The sequence below is a fragment of the Pleurodeles waltl genome, chromosome 4_1 (genome assembly GCF_031143425.1).
Source record: "Pleurodeles waltl isolate 20211129_DDA chromosome 4_1, aPleWal1.hap1.20221129, whole genome shotgun sequence".
Classification (NCBI taxonomy): domain Eukaryota; kingdom Metazoa; phylum Chordata; class Amphibia; order Caudata; family Salamandridae; genus Pleurodeles; species Pleurodeles waltl.
The window spans coordinates 903,857,414-903,882,192 of record NC_090442.1 but is presented as its reverse complement, the minus strand read 5'-3'; the positions used below and the strand labels follow the sequence as shown (position 1 = coordinate 903,882,192).

The 24,779-nt window shown below is 44.1% G+C and overlaps 1 protein-coding gene across 2 annotated transcripts in view; it reads left to right on the top strand.

Annotated features, from left to right (window-relative positions):
* The window catches only part of GRM8 (glutamate metabotropic receptor 8), a 2,784,122-nt gene that overhangs the window by 2,332,605 nt on the left and 426,738 nt on the right, over positions 1-24,779 (top strand). For both annotated transcript variants that reach the window (XM_069229648.1, XM_069229650.1), the window contains exon 9: positions 16,338-17,273. In XM_069229648.1, coding sequence (XP_069085749.1) covers positions 16,338-17,273 — 936 coding nt within the window. The remainder of the gene's footprint in view (positions 1-16,337; positions 17,274-24,779) is intronic.

Here is a 24,779-nt window from a genome sequence, read left to right as displayed (position 1 = left end):
TACAGGGGAATTTTCCCCACAATTTGAACATTCTTGGAACTTGGAACTGGACACAGAACGCTGATGAATGGACTCACCAGGAAACCGCCATGGACTGCTGCTGCTGTGCTGACCTGTGACCTGCCTGGTCACTAGGAGGAACTGCCACCATCTGCACCCTTTGTGCTGGCCTGTAGCTGAGCCCACCAGCCCTGTGCTCCTTTTTGCTTAAGTTGTTCCCAGGGGCAGGGTGCTGTGGCCCCTGACCCCTGCACCGATCTCCTACAGCGTTGCTTTAGCGCTTAGGGAAAGCGCTCTTCCTTATAGCTGCTGCAGAGGATCACCGCCGCAACCGGGGCTGTTGAGGTGTCTTAGCGCTTTGAAAGCGCCTTTCTTGTGCCCAGGGAAATCACCGCCGCAGCCCAGGCTGCATAATTGTCCTAGCGCTATGAAAAGCGCTTGATGGAAGTTCACCGCCGCAGCCGGGTTCGTTGGTTGCCTCTGAGCGCGAGGAGCGCGCTCAGCTCTGTGCCCCCGGGGCACAGGAAGGATCACTTTGGTCGGAAATCGGAGCTGGCACGCTCCTAGCGTGCTCCCGGGGGACGCGCCCTTCTCAGGGCGCCCCCGGGGCACCAAGAGGCCCATCCCGGGCCGCAACGTCATCCGAGGGAGAGGCTGCGCCTCTCCCTCTCTAGCAGGAGTCCCGGAGGACTCGCCTGCTCTGCCAGGGCCGGGCGCAGCCTCACCGGAGGCTCGCCCTGGCCCCTGGCTCTCTGGTTGGCCCCCTCGCGGGCCAGGAGTCACGAATCTAGGGGTCTCCCTCCAAGAAAGGGCCACGGAGGCCCCGGGAGACCCCCGACGGTAGCGGGACCCCCGGAGGGGCCCGCCTTTGTACAAGGAGGGGGTGCGAGGCGCCCCCCTCCCCTCTTTGACCATTGGGTGACCTGGGCCCCCCACAGGAGGGCCGGTGGAGGCCCGGGGGAGCCCCAGTGATCACGGGTCCCAGAAGGGGCCCGTCAAGAAGTCAGAGAGGGTGCGTGCCGCCCCTCTCGGACTGCCATGATCAGGGAGGCCCCCGTTTTGCGCAGAAGAGCGCCGGGGGCCCCATTATTCGTTTTAGGCACTGGAAGTGCCTCTTCATCAAAACAGGTTCTTTCTAAAGGGACCAATATACCGATACTCTAAAGTTCTTTTTACAGACTTTATTCATTGTGTTATATTACCTGCCTGTACTATGATGATTTTACATATGTGTGCACATGTTCCTTTTATGGGCATGACTTGCTAATATGTTTCCCTCACTTGCCATAGGTTTTCTAATGTTCCTACTATGGGCGTTTTATGATATCCTTATGACAAGTGTTCTAATGTAATTACGTGTTTCCTGACTACTGCTTATGTTGCAGAATACTGAGTAACCTGTGTGTTATGTGTGACTACTGCTAGTTTGCAGAGTAACTAATGTGTAACGTTCTGACAACTGCTAAGGTAGCAGGATAGTACTGTTATGTGATGTTGGTCTAATAATTACGTTGTGTACAATACAGTGTATTTTTATATAATCTGGTGTTGTGTTTCCTTTGTGGTGGGGATGTTGCGTCACATGTATGTGTGTGTTGTGCAAACGCTTTACGCATTGCCTCCGGGTTAAGCCTGACTGCTCGTGCCAAGCTACCAAGGGGGTGAGCAGGGGTTATCTTGGACGTGTAACTCCCTTGCCCTGACTAGAGTGGGTAAGTTTTGCCTGGCTGAGGTGCATACCCTAGCCAACCAGAAACCCCATTTCTAACATTGGAAGTCAGCGGTGAGGATAGGACTTGCGCTTGCACAATACCGTTGTGACTCATTATTTCACTACAAGGATTGCGTTTAGACCATCACATGTTTGGCTTCTCTTAACTTTCTCTCTTTGGTCATTTTTCCTGTTTTCAGTTCTCACGCTTGGGTATTGTGATTGTCACAGTTGAGTTAATTGTACCTTTTCAAGATGGGGCTTACCTTTGATTTAGAGGACCTGCCGTTTTACACTCAGGGGGAATTAGAGGGGTTCTGTAGAGAGAGAGGGCTGCCTGTAGAAGGGGACCTCAGGAGATCTCTGAATTTCTTTGAAAGGTTTGTGACATTTACCCAGGGAGGGAGTGTGCGTAGGGGGTACCCAGAGGATCCTGAGTGTAGCGAGGGTTCCCAATGGGAGGGCTCCCAGACCTCATCCCTAGAGAGTGGTAGAGAGACTGATCAGGAGGGTGAGAATGACCGGTTGGGGACGCCAGTTGACAGGGAAGGCCCCAGTGATAGGGAGTCCCTTGCTGGGTCCAGTGTAAGAAGCAGGGCTACCTCTCATTCCTTGACGCCTGATGAGCTAAGAGATAGGCGGGAAGAGAGGGACCTGAAGTTGCAGTTAGCGCGCCTAGCTGTTGAGGAGAGAAGAGCTGAGGTAGAGAAGGCCTTAGTACAGGAGAGAATGGCAGAGGCAGAGAGGGCCTTTGCCAGAGAAAGACTCGCTCTAGAGCGCAGTCTGAAGGTTCTGGACTCACCAGCGCTGCAGGTGGAGTCCAGTGGTGGCAGCAATGTACAGTGCTGTAGCAAAGAGGTTCCTCACATACCCATAGATCTGGTACCTAGGTTCCAAGAGGGGGGTGACATACGTCAGTGGTTAAAGGAATATGAGAAGGCTCTGGTAGAGCGCAGGATCCCTGAGAAGGATTGGGGAACTGGCCTAGGGAGTTTTATTCCTGAGGAGGGGAGGGATGCCCTACTGACTCTAGAAGAGAGTGACAGGGAGGGGTACTCCGCGGTGAAGAACGCACTGATTGTGAAGTATGGTTTTTCCCCTGAGGAATACAGAAAAAGGTTTAGGGGTGGTAAGAAACTGTCCCACCAGTCTTGGGAGGAGTTTGTGGAGGATTGCTGCATTGCACTAGATGGATGGGTGAAGGGTAGCACAGTAAACAATTTTGAAGGGCTGTTTAATCTGATTCTCAGAGAGCACCTGTTTCGTTGTTGTTTTTCAGAGTTACGCCAACACTTGTCAGTGTGTGAGCTCTCTGACCCCAGGGAGCTTGCAAAGGAGGCAGACTTCTGGTTGCGTACCAGAGGGTCTGGTGTGACATTAGGGGGTGTTCCTAATGAGAGTGGTCTAGGTGTTTCCCAACCAGGTGTGGTGGGAAAGGCTTGTGTCCCAGGTAGGTCCCAGTGTATTGGGGCGGGTAAGGCACCCCATGTCCAGTCTCAGAGGAGAGGGAATGGGGTTGGGCTGAGGCCCAGGGTACCCGAGCTCCAGTCCCAGGTCCTGGGGGGTTCCATGAGTGAACGCCAGGAGGTGAGCCTAGCCTGTGCCGTAGGGCCAGCTGTTCAGAAGGATCCCATTTTGTCATTAGGACTTGGGCGGGTGGCTGGTGATAGCGTTCCGCCGGTCCTGGTGTCTGGTAGTCTAGCTCTACAGCGGAGGAGGCGGAAATCCAGGCATAGGGTTGAGAGGGGGCTGCGGGCCCCAGTGGAGAACCTGGAGGGTCAGGGGTCAGCTCTGAGTGCAGAGCCCCCCAGGAATGACCTTGGTGAGACCATTTCTGGGCTGGGGGGAATCCAGACTCTGTCAGATGGGCAGAGGTCAGGAGACCTGCGCCAGCCAGACTCTTGTATGGCCCTTGGGGAAAGTGTTTCCCTTGTGGGGGGTAGGTGTGCCCCCCAGGAAGTCCTGGTGCGCCAGGCAATGATTCAACCGCAGGGTGGTGACTCTGGGTTGGATGATCAGGTTCAGGGGGTAAACTCTGACCTGATGGGGAGTACGTGTGCTCCCAAGGAAGTCCTGGTGCGCCAGGCAGTGGTTCAACCGTAGGGTAGTGACTCTGGGTTGGATTGCCAGATTCAGGGGGTAAGCTCTGATCTGGTAGGGGGTAGGTGTGCTCCCAAGGAAGTCCTGGTTCGCTGGGCAATGGTCCAGTCTAAGGGTGTCGTCCCTGGACTAGATAGACAGGTTCAGGGGGTAAACTCTGACCTGGTTGGGGGGGCGGTTAGTGTGCTCACCCCCCTGTGTGAAACTTCTGGTGGCTTCTCCCGAGGTGGGGAGATGCAGGACTCTGGAAGTGGGGTTCAGGGAGGGGGAAGCCCGCCCTGGACCCCGGTGCAACCCAAGGGTGTCGTCCCTAGGTTGGGTGGTCAGTCGCCAGGTAATGATCCTGGGCTGGCGAGAAAGTTGTGCAGGGCTGCTGTACCCAGCACCCTGGCAAGTGTGGATTCTGATGATACCCCTCCTAGGAGAGGAGGGCGGGGTCCTAGAAGGAGGGGTAGAGGGAGGAGAGCCTCGCCTCTAGCCCCTGTAGAACCTATGGGTGCGGACCCTAGGTTGGTGGATCAGTGACAGGGTAGAGCCCCTGAACTGATCAGAAATGGAGTGGAGACAGGTTGCTTTGCACCTGGGGCTACCGCCCCCCACTCATTATGGTTTCAGAGACCAGAGGCTCCTAGATGGCCTGGGGCCTGGTTCTGGCCATTGGCAGCTAGAGAATCCCCGTGGGTTGGTCTAGGCTGCCTGGGACGCATTGACAGAGAGATCCCAGTGGAGTCAGGAAGGCGTAGAACTGGAACATGCCCCTGCTGTTGTGGGCCTGGGTCCTTGTTCTATCGCCCCAATCAGGAAAGTACATCAAGGTATTGATTGTTCTCCCCTGGATTTTGGCTGGTAGGGGGTTGTGTTGGACTTTTGGCCATACGCATGGTCATCCCTAGTCTTTTTGCCTCCTTCCTCCTGGTTTTTCTGACCTCTCGCTGTTGGCTCTAGGACTCTGAGCACTTTATCACTGCTGACCAGTGTTAAAGTGCAGGTGCTCTCCCATCTAAAGTTGGTATGATTGGCTTATACCTGATTGGCATATTTAATTTACCTATAAGTCCCTTGTACAGTGGTATCTCTATACCCAGGGCCTGTAAATTAAATACTACTAGTGGGCCTGCAGCGCTGCTTGCGCCACCCACTGAAGTAGACTTTCAAACCTGTCTCAGGCCTGCTAGCGCAGGGCCTGTGTGCGCAGTTTTCTGCCACAGGGACCTGGCATCTAAATTTACTTGCCAGGCCCAGGACTCCCCTTTTACTACATGTAAGTCACCCCTAAAGTACGCCCTGTGGGCAGGGTGCCATGTATGTAGAAAGGCAGGACATGTGCCATATTGCATGGCCTGTCCTGGTAGTGACAAACAGCCTAACTTGGTGAAACCCCATTTCTAACAATGATAAAAATGATTGTCGAGAAAATGGTAGCCACAGTGGTAAAGACACTAATTATTTACACTCTAGAACATGGAAGCTCAAAGCTGGTAGTTACCCTAAATGCAGGCATTTAGTAGAAAGATCCATGTAACATCCACCAGGATATCAATTATAGGTATGATAAACTGTCTGCCTTAGCTTGTTGAACTGACTTCCTCATTCAAAATAAACTGCATTAACTTGAGCATTTATGCACCTCAATATTCTCAAAGATTTTAGGATCACAATCCGGGAAGTATTTGTAATGTGTGCTGTAAAGAATTTCTTCTGTAGAAGTCCCACAGATCCGAACGTAACAAAGTTGTAATCCATCCTTGTCTAGATGTGGCCCCATACTAGACTAAATCTAGACATTAATCTCTTTCAGTCTGAACTGCCATTAAGTCTTCTACAATTTAGGACACAGCACAAAATATTCTTCTTCAGTATAACCCATCATAGAAAGAGGATATTTTGTAAATGCTCAATGCTGGATTACGAGAAGTCATTATTGCCTTCAGTCACCATAGCAGAAAGTTATAAATGCACCTTGATAACGCACATCATTGTTTTAATGTTGTTATTGGCACACCATTTTTTTTAGAAATGGTGTCTTTGGTTGGCAGTCAGGTTACCCCCTGTCCAAGCAAGAACCCTCAGTCTAGTCAGGGTAAAGTAGAATCACACTCAGTTAACCCCCGCTTACCCTGTTGGTAGCTTGGCACGAGCAGGCAGGCTTAACTTCAGAGATAATGTGTTAAGTATTTGTACAAACACACACAGCAATACAGTGAACCACTACAAAATAACATAACACAGGTTTAGAAAAATATTTGTTATTTTATCTAAATAAACAAGACCACATACGATAAAAATCCACATTGTACAGTTAAAAATATGAATTTAGCACTTAGAAGCACAAAAATAGTGCATAGAGGCACAAATGCTGCAAGTTGGTATTAAGCGGTGTCATGACGGAGTCGTTTCCTACAATGCAATGTCACTGGCACCGTTTACAGAGTCGTTCGAACCCCAGGTACAATACCTTAGCAAACAAGTCGGTGCACAGAGTCAGAGATAGCGGCGTCGCTGGATCTGATGTGGCATCGGTTCCTGTGCTACAGGGCAGGAGGGCAGAGGCGTTGTGCAGCGGTGTCAGGTCCTTACTGCAGAGCGGTTGAGGTGAAGCGGCGTCCGTTGCGAAGTTGAACCCTTGGTTCTGGCAGGCATGAAGCACAGCGAAGTCACGATGCTGTTGGTCGCAAAGACGTCACAGGGCCGCAGGCACTGCAATGGTGTCGGATGTCATGGACGTCGGACTTACAACACTCCGAAGTTGGGCGGGATCAGCTGCTACAGTCACACAAAGTCTATGGGGTCGTCGAGGTCCTTGTACTCTGCAAGGTCCACGGCCTTGGGGCAGGTGGTGTTGTGGTTCTGAGCAGCGGCGTGCTTTGCAAAGTCTAGAAATTCCCTTCCAGGGGCCCAGGAATTAGAATGGCACCCTATGACAAGATAGAGCCCACAGCATGCAGACTCAATACTGGGTGGTGAAGCCTTTGCTGTCCCTGAGGCTTCAAAACAGGAGGCAAGCTCTACATCAAGTCTTGGAGTTACCTCTCAAGGAGGAATGCAAACAAAGTCCAGTCTCTGTCCTCTTGCACAGGCAGAAGCAGCAACTGCAGGATAGCCCAACGCTGCAGATTTACAGGCCAGGGCAGCACTTATCCTCAGCTCTTCTCCATGTAGAGGTTCCTCTTGAATCTTTGAAGTTATCCAAATTCTGGGGTTTTGGGCCCAATGCTCATACCCCTTTCTAGCTTTGAAGCTGGCAAACTTCAAAGCAAAGTCTCAAGTGTTTGTCAGATCCTTTATTGTCCAGGCCAGGCCCCAGCCACACACAAAGGGGTTGGAGACTGCATTGTGTGAGGGCAGGCACAGCCCTTTCAGGTGTGAGTGACCACTCCTCCCTCCCCTCCTAGCACTGATGGCTCATCAGGATTTGCAGGCTACACCTCAGCTCCATTTGTATCACTGTCTAGAGGAGAGTTGCAAACATTCCAACTGTCAAACTGACCCAGACAGGGAATCCACAAACAGCCAGAGTCACAGAATGGTTTAAGTAGGAAAATGCCTACTTTCTAAAAGTGACATTTTCAAACTTGCAGTTCAAAAACCAATTTAACTAAAAGATCTATTTTTGAATTGTGAGCTCAGAGATACCACACTCCATATTTATACCTGTTCTCTAAGGGAATCTACACTTTAATAATGTTTAAAGGTAGCCCCCATGTTAACCTATGAGAAAGATAGGCCTTGCAACAGTGAAAAACAAATTTGGCAGTATTTCACTGTCAGGACATGTAAAACACATAAGCACATGTCCCACCTTTAACATGCACTGCACCCTGCCCAAGGGGCTACCTAGGGCCTACCTTAGGGGTATCTTACATGTATAAAAAGAGGTGGTTTAGGCCTGGCATGTGGGTACACTTTCCAAGTCAAATTGGCAGTTTAAAGCTGCACACACAGACACTGCAGTGGCAGGTCTGAGCCAAGTTTACAGGGCTACTAATGTGGGTGGGACAACCAGTGCTGCGGGCCCACTAGTAGCATTTGAATTACAGGCTCTGGGCACCTTTAGTGCCCTTTACTAGGGACTTACTAGTAAATCAAATATGTCAATCAGGGATAGCCAAGTATACATGGATTTTGTACAGGAGCACATGCACTTTAGCACTGGTTTGCAGTGGTAAAGTGCCCAGAATATCAAAACCAGTAAAAACAGAACCCAGCACACATATACAACCTGGGAAACAGAGACCAAAAGCGAGGGGACACCACACCAAGGATGCCAAGTCTAACACCATTGTATGTGTAATCAAATTTAAAGTCATGTGGTGCATATAGGTTTCCACCAATTTGCATATGGTTAGTACGTTTTTGTATGGGTACATGATTTATTTTAAATAAATATATTTAGTACATCTGAATGTTTTCTTTAGATGAAAATGGCTCACAACAAATACCAGAATTGAAGGTGACTTATTTAGGAGTCCGGGTTAACATTATATATGGAAAAAAGTACTTGTCACTGTACATCACATTAGAAATAAATTGCAAGTCACTGAAGAGTTCTTTGGTTTTATAGAGGAATGAGGCTGGAGGCCAAGTTCATTTATAAGGTTTATGGATCTCCAGGATGACTTGCAATATCTTTATGTAATGTGCAAAAAGGTTACTCATTCTTTAACATATTATGAGCAGTTTATTGTAAGCCATTTTCAAAAAGACTGCAGTTAAGAATATGAGAAAAGGTTCAGAAATATTTCTTTCTCGGAGAAAAGTGAATTTAATGATTTAAGGCAGTGCTAAACAGTGTTAAAATCTAGAAGTCAAATAACAAAATCAGTACAACTATTTAGTACAAATGGCAACTAATTAAAGTAAAATAGAACTGAAATTGTAATAATTAAATTAGAAGATCAGAAGTTGCATGTTATGTTTCATTTAGGAGACCGTACCAAAACATTAAATTGGTTTCAGATCTAATCATTCTATTGATGGATGTCTTCCCACTAGCTGAAGAGTTATGACGAAAAAGGGAGTTTCTTTATACATGAGTTTTATCAATCTGTAATGCCCTTTTGATTCAATCAATATTGATATGTTACGAAACAAAATCATGCATGATGTTTACTGGTGGGACCGTTGAAATTGGTAAGAGCATTCCATAAAGATTGAGGGACTCAAGTACATTTGAGTGGGTCATAACTTGGAACATTTGTACTCCTGATGGGTTGTGGCAAGAATGTATTTTGGCTCCACTGTTATTCTCCATACACATCCCTGATTACCCTGAAGCATTGCACCAGTTTGTAAACCCTTGCACCACATTATTTCATCGCCAGGTACAATGTATGCAAGAAAGGTGTTCCCCCACAGGGAGATCCAAAAAAATGGTGCAGTGATATCTACAAGATTTCACTGCGCCATTCTAGCGTCACTTTTTTTTACTCTATAAACAAATATGGGGACTAGGAGATTTTTCTGGTCCAGTGCACAATCTCCCAAAATGAACCTGTAATATCAATATAAGTGCACTGTTCCACTAGGAAGAGAGAGATAAGCCAACCAATCGAGATTGGAAGTGGCGACTAAGTACTGAGTAAATTTAGGAGAGCCCTCAAGCACCCACTTGGGTGACAGGTATCATCATTGGGCTTACTCCTCGCCAGACTGGTGCTGCAATGTCTGGCGGGCTACCCAGCATTCTGGGTGGCACTCAACCATTGTAAAATTGCTAACAACAAGGGTCTGGGAAAGAAACTAAATAAGAAGCGGAGAGTGTAGAAAAAGAGACAAAACTAGTAAAATTAGCTCTGAACCTGAGCCATTATTTTAATATGATAGGAATTGGGTTCAGGCCAAGATTAAAAACAAAAATATAAGAGTGTTATTGGAAATAATGTGCCATTACACTCTATAATTAGGGAAGGTAGTTTACCTAATCCTACATGGTCAACATGTTTCGCGTCTATGGTTGGTCACAAAGTGATCCTGTGACGCTTCTTCAGGACCCACGAAAAAAAGCCTATGATTATTAAACTACTTCTCCTATGTGTCAGAAATTAACCAAGTACACATCTAGTCACTTACAGAGTAGAAGACAGAATATGTCTAAGTCAGTTGGTCAATACAGTCGCCCATCCCATATTAGAGATTGGGCTCCCTAGGTGTGCGCTAGCATCAACCAAGGAGAATGAATTCATGTATTCCTCGGTTCTTCCAGGAACCTGCCCCCTGCCGCGCGCCTGTGGCTCAGGTTCAGAGCTAATTTTACTAGTTTTGTCTCTTTTTCTACACTCTCCGCTTCTTATTTAGTTTCTTTCCCAGACCCTTGTTGTTAGCAATTTTACAATGGTTGAGTGCCACCCAGAATGCTGGGTAGCCCGCCAGACATTGCAGCACCAGTCTGGCGAGGAGTAAGCCCGATGATGATACCTGTCACCCAAGTGGGTGCTTGAGGGCTCTCCTAAATTTACTCAGTACTTAGTCGCCACTTCCAATCTCGATTGGTTGGCTTATCTCTCTCTTCCTAGTGGAACAGTGCACTTATATTGATATTACAGGTTCACTTTTTTTTACACCTACCCGGGGCAGGCGCTAAACTGATGCTAGGTTCTTTTCAGTCGGCCTCCACGAGCTTTGCTGAACTAGTGTCAACATTTTTTATGTTAGTCCAGCAAATGGCCACAAATGGGCCAAAAATGTTGATGCAGTTGTGCTAACGATCACTCTGGTGCACTGTATTATAAACACAGCGCTACCATGGTGTTGTTAGGGGGGCGCAGGGCGACCTTATATTAAAATTAGACATCATCTCATGTCAAAATTATGTATTTTGATATGTGCTGGCTGGACACTTGCTACAGCAGTTCAGGACTGAAATGGAAATCGTAAAAATATATTTTGTAGTCATTCATGTGGGTGGTTTATGTTCACACTGCAGTTCAGGTGTCAGACAGCATGCACTGGGAGAGGTTTAGCAAACTTCCAATGCCCAGACTTGAAATATGCTGGTAAACCCATTCCCATTAAATCAAAAAAAATATGGCGATTCCTTCACCAGCTTTTTACAAGGTTTTCTCGCTCGGGTAGAAGGCATTGCGATGTCGCATTTGACTGTAACAACATATTACAGAACAGTAACTACATAATGTTCCCAATACAGGTGACTAATAATGTCACAACAAGACTCTAAGGTGAAAATTAAAAACGTGTTTTTATATTTGCAATCAGGCTTCAGTGTGTTGTAAGAACATATTTGCCTGAAGCCACATATAAAACGTGCTTAACGTTACTAGCTTCTGTTCTGGTGATAAATGGAGCATGAACGATTGTCTCATTACATAAGCGAACTAATTTTTTTAAGCTATTTTTTTACAACGAAAGGGAAAACGTCTTATTGTTCTTTAACTGGAATGTGAACATGTATTATAAAAGCATCCTAATATCTGCGTCATTGCGCTTAAATTTCAACCGAAAATTGTACGCAACTAACCGATCAAAGGCATTGAGAATATTGTGAAGCGTGTGAAATACGAAAACCCCTCACAGTGCTATTTGCAACACGTACATTTCAGTTTTAAACATGAGGGCGACTACAATTCTTAAAGGCGCCCCCACTCGCTTTCGAGTAGAGGGACCTTTATAAAAACGTAAACTACATAAATGAAGGAAGAAATAAACTGACGTCAGACAATATGTTCACCGGGTACTGGTAATACGGCGCGGATCACGGCTCTCCTGCTTTGAATAAGTGAAAAGGGATAATTAGACAAACTTGAGGACCACTGGGGCAGCACCAATCCCTTCTTAAGATAGTGCTTCTCCCAGAGATCTAATGACAGAAAGCTTGTTATTGGTATTGTTAGAACCAGGAAGGGGTTAACTTACGTTTTAAATTAACAAAAATGCTTTCTTAACTCATGCACAAAATTTAGAACACCCTAGAGAATGCACATCTGAGAATCGGCACCTATAAGTTAATGAATCCTCTGCACATAATTGCCTATCTGTATCTCCAGGGCTTGAAGAATTTTAATTCAATACAGAGCACTTTTATTTCTTTACATTCGTTGGTGACCACTATGAAAGTAGGGATTTGGGCTATCAGAATTGAATGAAGTTGGTATCTATAGTGCTCTCACTTTTTCCATGCTTGTTTTGCCTCTTCTCCTTACATGATTTGATGATACTTGTCACAAGCGTCTTTTTCTTTTCATAATTGATGAGTTGTTGCTTATAAATTAGATATCACAAAATGCATTTTGGAAATAACTTCAAATAGAAATAAATTGGAGACATTTACATAACACTAGTAGCCACATTTGTAAAGCCACTTTAATGTTGGAAATGAGCAGTAATAAGATCACCACACACTTCTTCGTTTCTGGCTAGTACTTCTTCTTGCACACAAAAAACAACCGCACCACAATGCTGACACCTTGCACTATGGCGCCTGTATTGGCACTAGGCAGCACAAAGTACAGTATCGCATGGAGACAGCAGAACTGCACCATTTCCGTGAAGATATGACACAGTTTTGCTCTTTCCAGGTGAGGCAACGCAGCACAGCAACTTTGCTTACTGCAATGTGGTGTGTAACATGTTAGGAAATATAGCCCTTATTCCTCCAGAGAGGCCACTAAACAACCCCTAAGTGTGCAACTATCCCTAGAAATATGCTACTAGTACAAAGGCCTCTGCAGAGGGAGGCAGGCTAACAGAAGGGAGGAAAACCTAACAGTTATCCTGTCAGGATATATCACAATTATGTGCATGAGGAGCATCAGTTTGCAGTTTGAAGAGTGTCCGAGGATCAGTGACCCCACAAGCTGTTCCCATAGGAAAAAAATGGCGGGGATGGCAAAGCTGCACAAATTGTTGGGGACTTTCCCCCGTACGTATATAATAAATCACTGTTTATGTCACTGTTTATGTTTTGGTCTTCAGAGTGTTTGATTGACCTGTAATATTTTCGCCGACCTTTCCCAGAGTTGGAAATTGTTTGATTTCAAATTTGACTTTGAATTCATGGACGCAAATGATCATGCTCCCTTCATTACAAGGAGCATAACATTTAACAAGGACAGTTAGAAATTCATTCTGTAGTTGGCAGAGGTATGCACTGTTTCCAAGAAGGGACCACAATCCTAGCCAGGGTAAGTCAGATACACACCACAAATTAATCTATGCTCACCCTCTGGTAGCTTGGCACAGAGAAGTCAGGCTTAGCATAAGAGGCAACTTGTAAAGTATTTGTGCAACACAGACAAACAGTAAGACAGTGAAAGCACCACAGAAAAGACTCCACACATGCTTAGAAAAATAGCAAATATGTATCTGAGTAAAACAAGATTGAAACAACAAACATTCAATCAGTAGAAATCAAGATATGAATTTTTAAAAATTAAATCAGAAATAGTGTTTACAAGTCACCAGCGGTCAAAAAGATACTTGAGGTCACGAGGGACTGGTGCAAATCCAAAGTTCAAGGCTACTGTGATAGAGGGTAGGCTGGCTACAGAATCCACTCAGGTTCCTCTGAAACAGTAGATTTGATGGAGCAAAGTGTCGACCTCGAGGGCACAATGTGTTAGTATATTCCACACAGTTGGGTTACTGCATCGCCGAGCTCTGCGAAGTGAATGCGACGCATTGTCGTTGAGCCACGCAGAGCGCCACACAGGCTGTAAATCCACTGTCATCGAACAGCCTCTGCATCAGCATCAAAGGAGTGATGCAGCAGAATTCCTAACACACTTGAGACAATATGTCGGTTTTCACAAAATCAGCTGAAGAACCTACTTCTGAGGTCCAGGACTGTAGAGGGGCACCTCAGGTAAGGGTGGGACTCACAGATGTCAGAGTCCAGCAACCCCAGGATAACTGCAGGCAGTCTTTGATATCCCTGAGACTACAGGAGGACAGGGGGCAAGCCCTTGGAATCATCCTGGGTTTAGCAGGATGGATCCAGTCTGTCCTTAGCAGGGCGGAGATCAGTAGCCAACAGGGCAGCTCAGCAAAACAGAGTAGCAGTTCCTTGTAACAGTCAGTCCAGTCAGAGTGGCAATCTTAATGACACAACAGTCTTCACTCCAGCAGAGTTCTTCCTAAGTCCAGAAGTGTGCAGATGTGCGAGTGGCAGAGCCACAGTACTTATACCTAAATGTGCCTTTGAAGTGGGGGTGACTTCAGAGCAGCTCCTTGAAGTGCACAGGTCACCCTTTCATCCCAGCCCTGGCTCCAGAGTATCAGTAAGGGGTAGCTAGCCCTTTGTGTGGGGACAGGCACTTTCCTATTTAAGTGTAAGTGTTAGCTTCCCCCCACCCTTCAAGCCTAGGAAGGCCCATCAGTAAGCAGATAAATGCAGATGCAGTAGAGTGTCCTCTGTTGTGTCTGTCTGGAGGGAATGCACAAATGTAGCTGTCACCCAGCCCACTCCAGAGGAGTTTTGGAGACAGGCTGTCAGGCACACAGAGCAGTGGATGCAGAGAAATGCCCAGTTTCTAAAAGTGGCATTCCTAAAATAGTAATAATGAATCAAACTTCACTAGTAAAGGTGATTTATCATTACTATTCCAATAATATGAAATATGATGCAGCTACTCCTTTCTGATCTGTAATTACAATTTAAAAGCATATTAGGGAATTCTCAGTTCTCGCCTATGAGTGAAAAAGTACCTTGGCAGTTTTTCACTCCCAGGACATGTAAAGCATGAAAGTAAATGTCCTGCTGTTTACTGACACACCTTCATGTCCTATGGGCTACCTAGGGCCCACCTTAAGGATTACTTACATGTAATTAAAGGGGAGTTTAAGGCTTGGCAAGAGGTTTTAAATGCCGGGTCGAAGTGGCAGTGAAACTGCAGGTACATGCTCTGGAACGGCCGGACTGAGACATGTTTAAGAGCTACTGAAGTGGGTGGCACAATCAGTGCTGCAGGCCCACTAGAAGCATTACATTTACAGGCCCTGGGTTTATAGTTTACCAATTTGTCATGGACTTTTAAGTAAATTAAATATGCCAATTGTGTATACACCAATGTTACCATGTTTAGAAGATAAGCATATGCACGTTAACACTGGTCAGCAGTGGTAAAGTGTTCAGAGTCCTAAGGCCAACAAACAGATTTAGCAAAAAGTGGAGGGTACAATGGAAAAAAACTTTGGGCCTGACCCTGCCTGAAGGGCCATTTTCAGAAAGGGCATATTAACTACAGGATTCACCAATTGGTCTTAAAGGGCACCTTCAGCAAAAATTGTCTTACCAAAAGATACTTTCTCATAAAACCAGTCTCCAACCAATATATCACAGCATTCTATTTGATGTGAGGTGCGAGTTCTTGTAATTGAAGTAATTGAAGATACTGGCACACCACATTTCACTAAGAAAGTGTCATTTTATGAAATTTGCATTGATTCTTGCGTAATTTTGAAGAACAATATATGATTTTGGACACCCACATATACAAACAGGACCAATATGCATCAGAAATTATAATGAAAATGTAATGTTAGTTTTACAAAATGACATTTCTTTGGTGAAATAGACATTGGTAAATCATTGTTTAAGAATTTTGTGGTACCTTGGTGTACATTTCAGTTTATAAAAATGATTGTTTCGTGCAAGATATTGCAATACAAGTGAATTGCTAGCACATATGCACACTGTGGCTACTTTGGTACGACATTGCTAACCTCAATTTAGAAAAGAGAATGTCATCATTCAACTCACACCCATTGCCTGAATGAACGTTAACGTTCGAGGCATGAGGTTCAGGCAGCTGCATTCTAGCATCTTTCCACATATATAAGTGTGCATCATATGTGAAGGGATAGACCTAAACACCTTGCATGTGCCGCTCTAGAACAGTTGCAGCGTGTTTGAGTGTTTGCAAATTGCTACTTTTTCCCTGATCAGTACTAGCCGAGACATAGAAAAAACGAAGTGAATTGCGAGTCTTTAAAACGAAAGATATTTCTTGTCACTGAGTTACACAATTACACCGAAAAACGGAAAATCATCTTATTTCTCTGAATTAGACTCAATCATTACGTGGACAGAAAATCATTTCCTTGCCAGCTCCAATTTTATAGGGTTGATCGATTCAGATTTTTTTCTTTTTGTTCCGTCAGTAATTGCCTCCAATATACAGTGTATTTATGCGGGAATAAAATGTTTGTAAATGGTTGACATTTTTATTTCTTTGTGATTACCACATACATCAAACTTTATGTGTTTGGTCGATTTTAAAACTCACTTGGACTCCCTAAATCCTTCAAGCAAATGTCAGTCTGGCCATCATTAACGTGGTACAAGGGGGCTAATGATGCTCACCCGGCCAACGGTATGAATGATTTACTGAGCCCAACCATTTTACATGTTCATCAAGCAAGTCTCAGGGAAAGAAGCGAGGTTCATATTTATGGTAAACAGTTTTTGCTGAGCCAGCGTGCACTGGAGTATGGGAGGAAACCTGTGCCTTCGGTATTGGCATTGATAAGCAATCAAAAATTGGAGTCTAATTGTTTTTTTTCATCCACACAGGTAGACGAAATGCAGTGGAATGGGAGAGAACACACTCATCCAGCATCCGTCTGTAGTCTTCCATGCAAACCCGGAGAAAGGAAGAAACCAGTCAAAGGCGTGCCTTGCTGCTGGAACTGTGATCGCTGTGAAGGATATCAATACCAGCTCGATGAGCTGACCTGTGACCTATGCTCAGCCGATAAGAGACCAAATAAAAACCGGACAGGGTGCCAGGATATTCCCATAATCAAACTCGAGTGGCACTCTCCGTGGGCTGTTGTGCCAGTATTCATATCCATACTTGGAATCGTGGCGACCACTTTTGTTATCGTGACCTTTGTTCGTTACAATGACACGCCCATTGTAAGGGCTTCTGGGCGTGAACTTAGTTATGTGCTTCTGACTGGGATATTTCTTTGTTACTCCATTACCTTTTTAATGATCGGGACTCCGGACATCATCGTGTGCTCTTTGAGGCGAATCTTCCTGGGACTTGGCATGTGCTTCAGTTACGCAGCCCTGCTCACTAAGACAAATCGAATACACCGAATATTCGAACAGGGCAAAAAATCTGTCACGGCCCCGAGGTTCATCAGCCCAGCTTCCCAACTGATTATCACTTTTAGTCTAATTTCCGTCCAGCTTATGGGAGTCTTTATCTGGTTTATTGTGGATCATCCACATGTTTTTGTAGACTATATAGAACAGAGAACCATTGATCCTGAAAATGCACGGGGAGTTCTCAAATGTGACATTTCAGATCTTTCTCTTATCTGTTCCCTTGGATATAGTATTTTGTTGATGGTCACGTGTACTGTTTATGCGATCAAAACACGAGGAGTGCCAGAGACCTTCAATGAAGCAAAACCAATTGGATTTACTATGTATACCACCTGCATCATTTGGTTAGCCTTTATTCCTATATTTTTTGGTACAGCACAATCAGCCGAAAGGGTAAGTGTTCCATTCCATCTATTTTATTTATTATTAGTTAAGCTAATGCATTTTTCTTAAGGGTTAATTGGCTTTGAATTTTCCTCTTGGGTTTTGCAACATTTACATTTAGATGTTGACTAGATGGGATAGTTTGATGCTCCAAAAGGTATTATTGGATCTACGAACATAATTAGTTTGGATTTAGTTATGAAGATGTGCAACAGCTCCAAAAAGAAAGTGGCATGGAGATGAATCTTGAGTTTGAACTACGCAACATATTTTGTAATATATTGATCAAGAGTTGTGCAGATGTGCATGATATTGGGCCAAGAGAGATAAAATTAAAACAGGCTGAAATTTTAAGTATGCCAGGCAGTTTCGTGAAATTCTGGATTACGAGGTGTAACGTAATTTTTTAACTAAGAGCACATGTGTTACAAAAACATCTTGCAGGATTTCAGCAGAAAGCACAAACATATCTGACGAAGTACTGTCTTCTGAAACCAGTCTTCTACAATATTTCACAACATTTTGTTTTATGCAAGATGTGTGTTCTTCTAAAAAAAAAATGATGACGGATGCTGGCAACTCGCACTATGCTACGACACTGTAATTTCTCGAACTTTTCATGGAAACTTACATAATTGTACAAGAAAATCATTTTATGATTTGGACACCTGTAGATAGAATTAGAACCAATATGTGTAAGGTGTGTTAATATTACTTTAACAACATGATAATCCTTCGGGAAAATAGGCATTGGTAAATCACTGCTTTTGAGATCTTTGTGATACAATAGTGTACATTTCAGTTCGTAAAAGTTAATACATTATGGAAAATATTGCAGTTCATTTGAGTTGATAAAATATGCACGCTGTAGCTATTTTAGGTATTCAATTGCACATTCTTGGTTTGCATAGCTATAGATGTTTATTTTCATAAATTGTGGATTGAATAAACTAATGTACTAAATGGCAACAGGAAACTTCCATGGTCTGAGTGAGGTCAGTGAAAAATGCAAAGCAACATGAAACTGCTCCCACACATGATCAAAAGAAGACCTTTAAGGCCTCCGTTCATGTTCTGGTGTATGGCGTCTGTCCAGTGAAGGTTCCTAGAAGACATAAGCCCATAAAAAACAGGCACTGTAGAGAAAAGTAATAACCTTATACAATCCTCATAAAAAATGCCGACTCTAAGATCTCATACTGTAGGGACTGAAATGGAGAGATTGGGGGTTCTATCATCTGCATAAGAAACACCCCTTTAATTGCTATCCAGTCACTGTAGAGGTGTGTGTAAGGGGAAGTGCTCTGTGGAGTACTATTAGTACTAAGTTAAGGTAAACAAAAAAGGTGGCACCTCAGGGTAGATGATCTCTTGACATGGTGCAGGTTTTGGAAATCCTCAGAATTGCTCAGTAGTAATTTAAGATCATTTGCACCATGTGCTTTATATAAATCATAGGCTCTAGAAGATTTAGCAAGCCTACCTTTTAATGTATTCAACAGCATTACAATATTTGGAAATTGAGACAGACCAAAGTGAGGACCTGTGCGTGAAGTAGATTCAAATAGCTTAAACATTAATTACTATATTCAAATTGTATATTGTACACAGGTCACACTGGCAGTACACCAGGACTCACCTACAGTGCCCTACATGTATTGACCCTTCCCAGCGGAGGGCTATATTTTTCCTTAAAGTGGAGCTCTGTACTCCATCAGGACATCACTTAGTGTTGTTTAAAAGGCCCTCACACACCCTACTGGTGTCATAAATCAAAGCAGTTGATGGTATTGATAGAACATTGTTATGAAGAAAAATGTTGCCGTGGTTGTTCCAGTGGATTTGATACACATCCTAAGTGACCTTCTTGATCATCTTTTGTATAAAAGAACATACACTGAGGCGGTCATTCTGACTGGCGGGCGGCGGTTGCCGCCCGCCAGGCGGGAACCGCCATTTGGCCGCTACGCGGTCAAAAGACCGCTGCCGGCATTCCAACCTTCCTGCTGGGCCGGCCGGCGCTAAGCAAGTTAGCGCCGGCCGGCCCAGCGGGAAGGAGGCCTGCAACACAGAAGCCGGCTCCGAATGGAGCCGGCGGTGTTGCGGGCGTGCGACGGGTGCAGTTGCACCTGTCGCGCTTTTCACTGTCTGCTAGGCAGACAGTGAAAAGCTTCATGGGGCCCTGTTAGGGGGCCCCTGCACTGCCCATGCAAGTGGCATGGGCAGTGCAGGGGCCCCAGGGGCCCCAAGACACCTGTTCCCGCCATCCTCTTCCTGGCGGTGACAACTGCCAGAAACAGGCTGGTGGGAAGGGGGTCAGAATCCCCAGCGCTGCCCTGGCGGATTCGCCCAGCCGGGGGAAAACCGGCGGGAAACCGCCGGTCCCGGTTTTCTGACCGCGGCTTTACCGCCGCGGTCAGTATGGGCTTGGAAGCACCGCCAGCCTGTTGGCGGTGTTTCCGTCATTCGCGAACCTGGCGGTCAAAGACCGCCAGGGTCAGAATGACCCCCTGAGTCTCATAACTGTCACTCCCACGTTTCTGTGTGGTATTGGTTAAGAGAAGGGGTTTTGTACCAAAATGTTGAAGTCGTAATACGTATCTCTACTCATGTCAACTCTATAATGTTGAGTACCACTATATCATTAAGGTAAGTAGACTGTATCGAACTAAGGTGACTCCTCCTTTTGATATATAGTAATCTAGTCTGGTTCCTGACTATTGAAGCACAGTTGATAACTGAGAAACATGCGGGTAGAGATGAATGTTACTAAGACTGAAAAAGGAATTCATTTCTAAGTAGGCTCAGTATTGATTGTGCCTTTGTTCTACTGTACATATAGTTAAAGGGTAGATATTAGCTGTAATCATTTCTATTAGAAGTGGTAAATATACAAAATATCTACCCTTTTGTTAAAACTTAACAATTTTAAAACTAGTGTTTTACAGTAGTGTAACATAAGCCACCATAGCCCATTCGGTGCATGGGGGCCTGAGCTCCAGGGGGCCCCTCAGCAAAAGTAGTAGGTGGTAGGCCGTAGAGGGGGGGCTCTTCCATGTAAATTGCAGTGGGGATTCTCAAGTCTTTTTACACCACTGGTGTTTCTTGACTGTGGACCTCCCTTGACTAGCTGTAGGTCTACTGTGAAAATTTCAACCCTGGGTTATTTGCAAAAAATATATTTTTTATCTTTCCATACAATATCTTCTTGTCACTGTCACTGCTCCCTTTATTGAAGTGATTTTGCACTTTATATTGATGCCTTCAGCTTTAGATTATTAATAACCCTCTCAAGCAAGAAAGCTCTGTGTTGTGATTTGTAATTCATTTTTTGATAAAGGTGAGCATTTATAAGATGATGAATTTGTATGAGATATTTACGTGTTTTCATATAAGGTTGCACCAACACATAATACACTTTTTATAAAGAAAAACGGCCGAAAGGTCACACTGAAAGATAATTAGAGAATGTTAACAATACTGTATCCAAGAGCAGCTTGCAATCCTTCCTTCATGTAAATCAGCTAGTACGTAAAAGCAAAGCAAACCAGTGAAACAGTTGAGCTAGTGCTCTACTCCTATCCACAGTAGGTATCTTCATATAGTATCTCCAGGAGCCATATCATTAACAGGTGCGCTAGCACAGGTATGAGTTCTTAGCCTTCTTTGAAAGCCGAAAACCCAAACATTTAACCAGGAAATTCACAGACTTAGAGCACCGACTTCAGACAGCACAGCTCAGAGAAATGGAGATTCTGTGTTTGATAGCTGTGACCGTCTGTAGCCCATGCACTAACTTGGAGAAATTCTGAGTTTAATGTTAGCGCTCAAGCCTTAAAAGTGTGTGCACTTCTTTGCACGGTACCGGCCATCCACTCGTGAGAAGATATTTGTTGACACAAATCATTTGGTATGCAGCATGTCATGTTCCATTTACGGTTGACCATATGTGTGTCATAGCATGACAGAGAAGATGTATGTTGCGTTGCCGCAGCACACACGGCGACCTCACATTACCTTTTTTTATAGTCTGAGACCAAGAGAGGGTATCTTTTTTGTTGTGTCTCAACTTCAGATCTCTGGGAGTTCATAGTTCCACACGAGGCTGACAAAACATACTGCTTACATGTGATAAAAGGACCTGATGGTTACACTATAAAAGCAGTGATTTCAAATTACGCTGGAAGTAGCTGGCTGGATAAATGCCTCCAAAGCAGCATTGTCTAAGAATCTGTGCCTCTTCTTGCACCACATTCCAGAAGCTTTAAATTGCTATTGACTTCACAAATTAGATTTAATCCTGTTAAAATCTTGTGTGAGATGAGGATTTACATTCGTATTTTTAGTGGCATTTACATAACCCTCTCACTTAAGAAGAATTAACAGAATGGCACAATAAATAATTAAACTAACAAGAGAAAAAATGAAAGAGTACAAATCAAGTTTCGATAATGGTGCCTTAGAATAAGTAGAAGGGGAGGCAGCGCCCCCCATGCATTGTTGGATTTCCATACCTACTGTAGTCCATCAACGTCTTTTTATATTTTTATATTAATCTGCCCTGGCCCCATCACGATGGAATCAAGGCTTCAAGACAAGGTATATATGTACGTTTGTGTGTATATGGTGTTAGTATGCCACTGACCTAGCTAAAGAAGTCAGAGAGTCTGTACCACAGCATTTTAGAAGCTGCTCCTAGCTAAAGCCTCACTAATGAATCCAAAAATCTGACACCTTCCTTTGCACCTCTATAAAAGAGAAGTTGTGCACAGGAAAGATTTAAGACATCCAAAAGAGGGACACCTTTACTTCGCTCTGCAGGAGTTAATCCCAAAAAGTTTCAATTCTTCACTGGGATACTTTTTAATTTTAGACATAATTTGTTCATCTTTATTTCTGTGGGGCATATTGTTCACTGTACCTGCTGTATTTTAACCCTGAATATTAGGGTTAGTTTGCAAGAGATTGATCAGTTGCCTAGAAATTTGCATAACCTGAGTGTCTATTGTCCCCCACACTCTGTGATAAATGTCTGTATTTCCCACAAAAAATGAAAATAAGTGGCTGTGTACACACAGAGCGTTAATAGTAAACAGATGGCTTGCTAGATTTCAAAATATCTCTGAGTGTCACTTTGCCCCTGTATCACTCTGTTTAGTCAGGGTCCTCTCACATTACTAGTCATAAACCAGCCATGCGGAAAGCATTATCAGAATTAAGTTTATTTGTCATACATATCATACATGCAAAAATAGGCCAGTTTAATGTTTCTAGCTCTTTAGAAACTCTGCCATCTTACTGTCTTCACATCAGTGATTTGGATAGTTTGTTCACCTCATCTTCTGGACCTCTGCAATATTGGAAATATGGGGAGGAACTTAGGAAGGTTGCATAATTGACTTAAATTCCCTGCAAACCTGCTACCGTACTGTGGTCTTGAGAATATGATGAATCCCTCTCTGTGACTTTTGCTACTTAAAAGTAAATACAAAGGCATTGGCAGCAGTTGTATAAGAATTCTGCACCTCCCACAGAACAGGGTAAGTCTAAATTATACAAAGTAAATAATGCTCATCAGGTGAAGGACGCTACGCTACAAAAATACAGTGTATGCAAGACAAACTCTCACATAGCAAAATTATACTAATTGAACCCAGAGCACAACAACAGTTCTAATTGGTCCATTTAAGAAAGCAGGTCCATTTATTGGTGATTGCAAAGAATTTAGGGCCACATGTACGAATATTAGGTTTTGAGACTCGCAAATTGGGAGTCATAGCGACTCGCAATTTGCGAGTCGCAAAACCTGATGTACAAGAGTGTCAATTACACTCTTTGCAATTCCCAATGGGGTCGCAAATGACCTACCTCATAAATATTCATGAGGTAGGTCGCAATTTGCGACCTCATTGGGAATGGCCGCCCTCACAGGGATGGTGGCCTGCTGGCGACAGCAGACCACCATGTCTGTGACTGCTTTTAAATAAAGCAGTTTTTTTGTTTTGAAATGCAGCCTTAAAAGAAAACAGGATGCATTTTAAAAAACAAAAATGAAAAGTGTTCTTTTCATTTTTTCAGGGCAGGCAGTGGTCCATGGGACCACTGCCTGTTCTGAAAAAATATTTTCGCTACCATTCACTACCAATCACAAAGTTTGAAACTGGTGCTAACTGCGATTGTTTTTTGACCGCATTCACGATGTGAAAGCACCTCAAGACATGGCTTTTCGAGCAGTAACCAGCAACTCCTCCCCGCCCCCCCACAGCGCCTTGAGACCCTAATGGGTGAGTAGTGCGCTTAAGACATTTTTTGATTGATTGATCACAAAACAATCCTACATCGCACTGCGACTCGCAATTAGGAAGGGGACGCCCCTTCCTATAGTGACTCGCAAACCTATTTTGCGATTCGGTAAATAGATTGCCGAATCACAAACTAGGGTCTGTACATGGCAAAATGTTTTTTTTTTCCTGTCGCAAATGGTCCGATTCTGTGAATCGGGCCATTTGCAACAGGAAAAATGGTACGTACATCTGGCCCTTAGTCATCCGACATGAAGTATTCATTCCGAAAGCAGAAAGCAGCCGACAAGTGTTTTGTTTTAAACAACTTTTTCAAGGCTGCAAGTTCAATAATGTATATATCAGTTTTGTCACAAATGTACATCAAAAGCAAAACCAATCAGACCTACACCAGTAGGAGCTCTATGTAAAATACAGAAGACAATAGGTATGAGTTCAAAATGACCTAACATAGAAAAACTAACCAATATTATTAACAGAAGAAAATCACAGGACACCGTAAGATGGATGGAAACAAACCCATAAGGTGTCTCAAGAATGTCTCTTTATATATGCAAAGTGCAACATGAGATGCAAAGGCTTAATAGTTAGAAACCCGTAGGGAGAGGAAAAGAAAAAGAGCTGATGCTAAAAAAAATATATAAAGAAGGCATGATAAATAGGGCAAGACCCTGAACCAAATAGTAAAATGGTGATATGATTGAGATTGAACACCTAAAGCATTGAATGGGTAATCCGAGATATGTTCCCATGTAGAGTCAACATATAAGTGGATCCAATTGTAAACATAAGGACCTCTACAAGGTGATTTTCAAATGTGCGGGCAAGAAAACAGGGGGTTTAGTAAGCATCCCAGACTACAGAAGTTATGAATTATAAAAGTAATAAAGTCCAAAAATTTATATAAGGACCACATATACATTTTATCTATAGTATGTATTGCCAAAAAGGAAGTGGCTAACCATGCATGCATTTGTGGATGCGTCCAAAAGCAAAGTGCCAAATGTCAAACTCGGTTCCTAAAAGGAAAAGTGAAAGTGAAGTGGAGTGGAGGCCGAGATAAGTCCCTTAAATAATACTGCAAGAAAAGGTAAAGGTAAAAATGGCGGATCCAATAAAAAACAAGTGGGAAATCACAAAATAAACAATTCAAAGGGGAAACATTATTCCTCTAGGACTTACCTGGTATACACGCAGGTCACGTCTTGCCCCA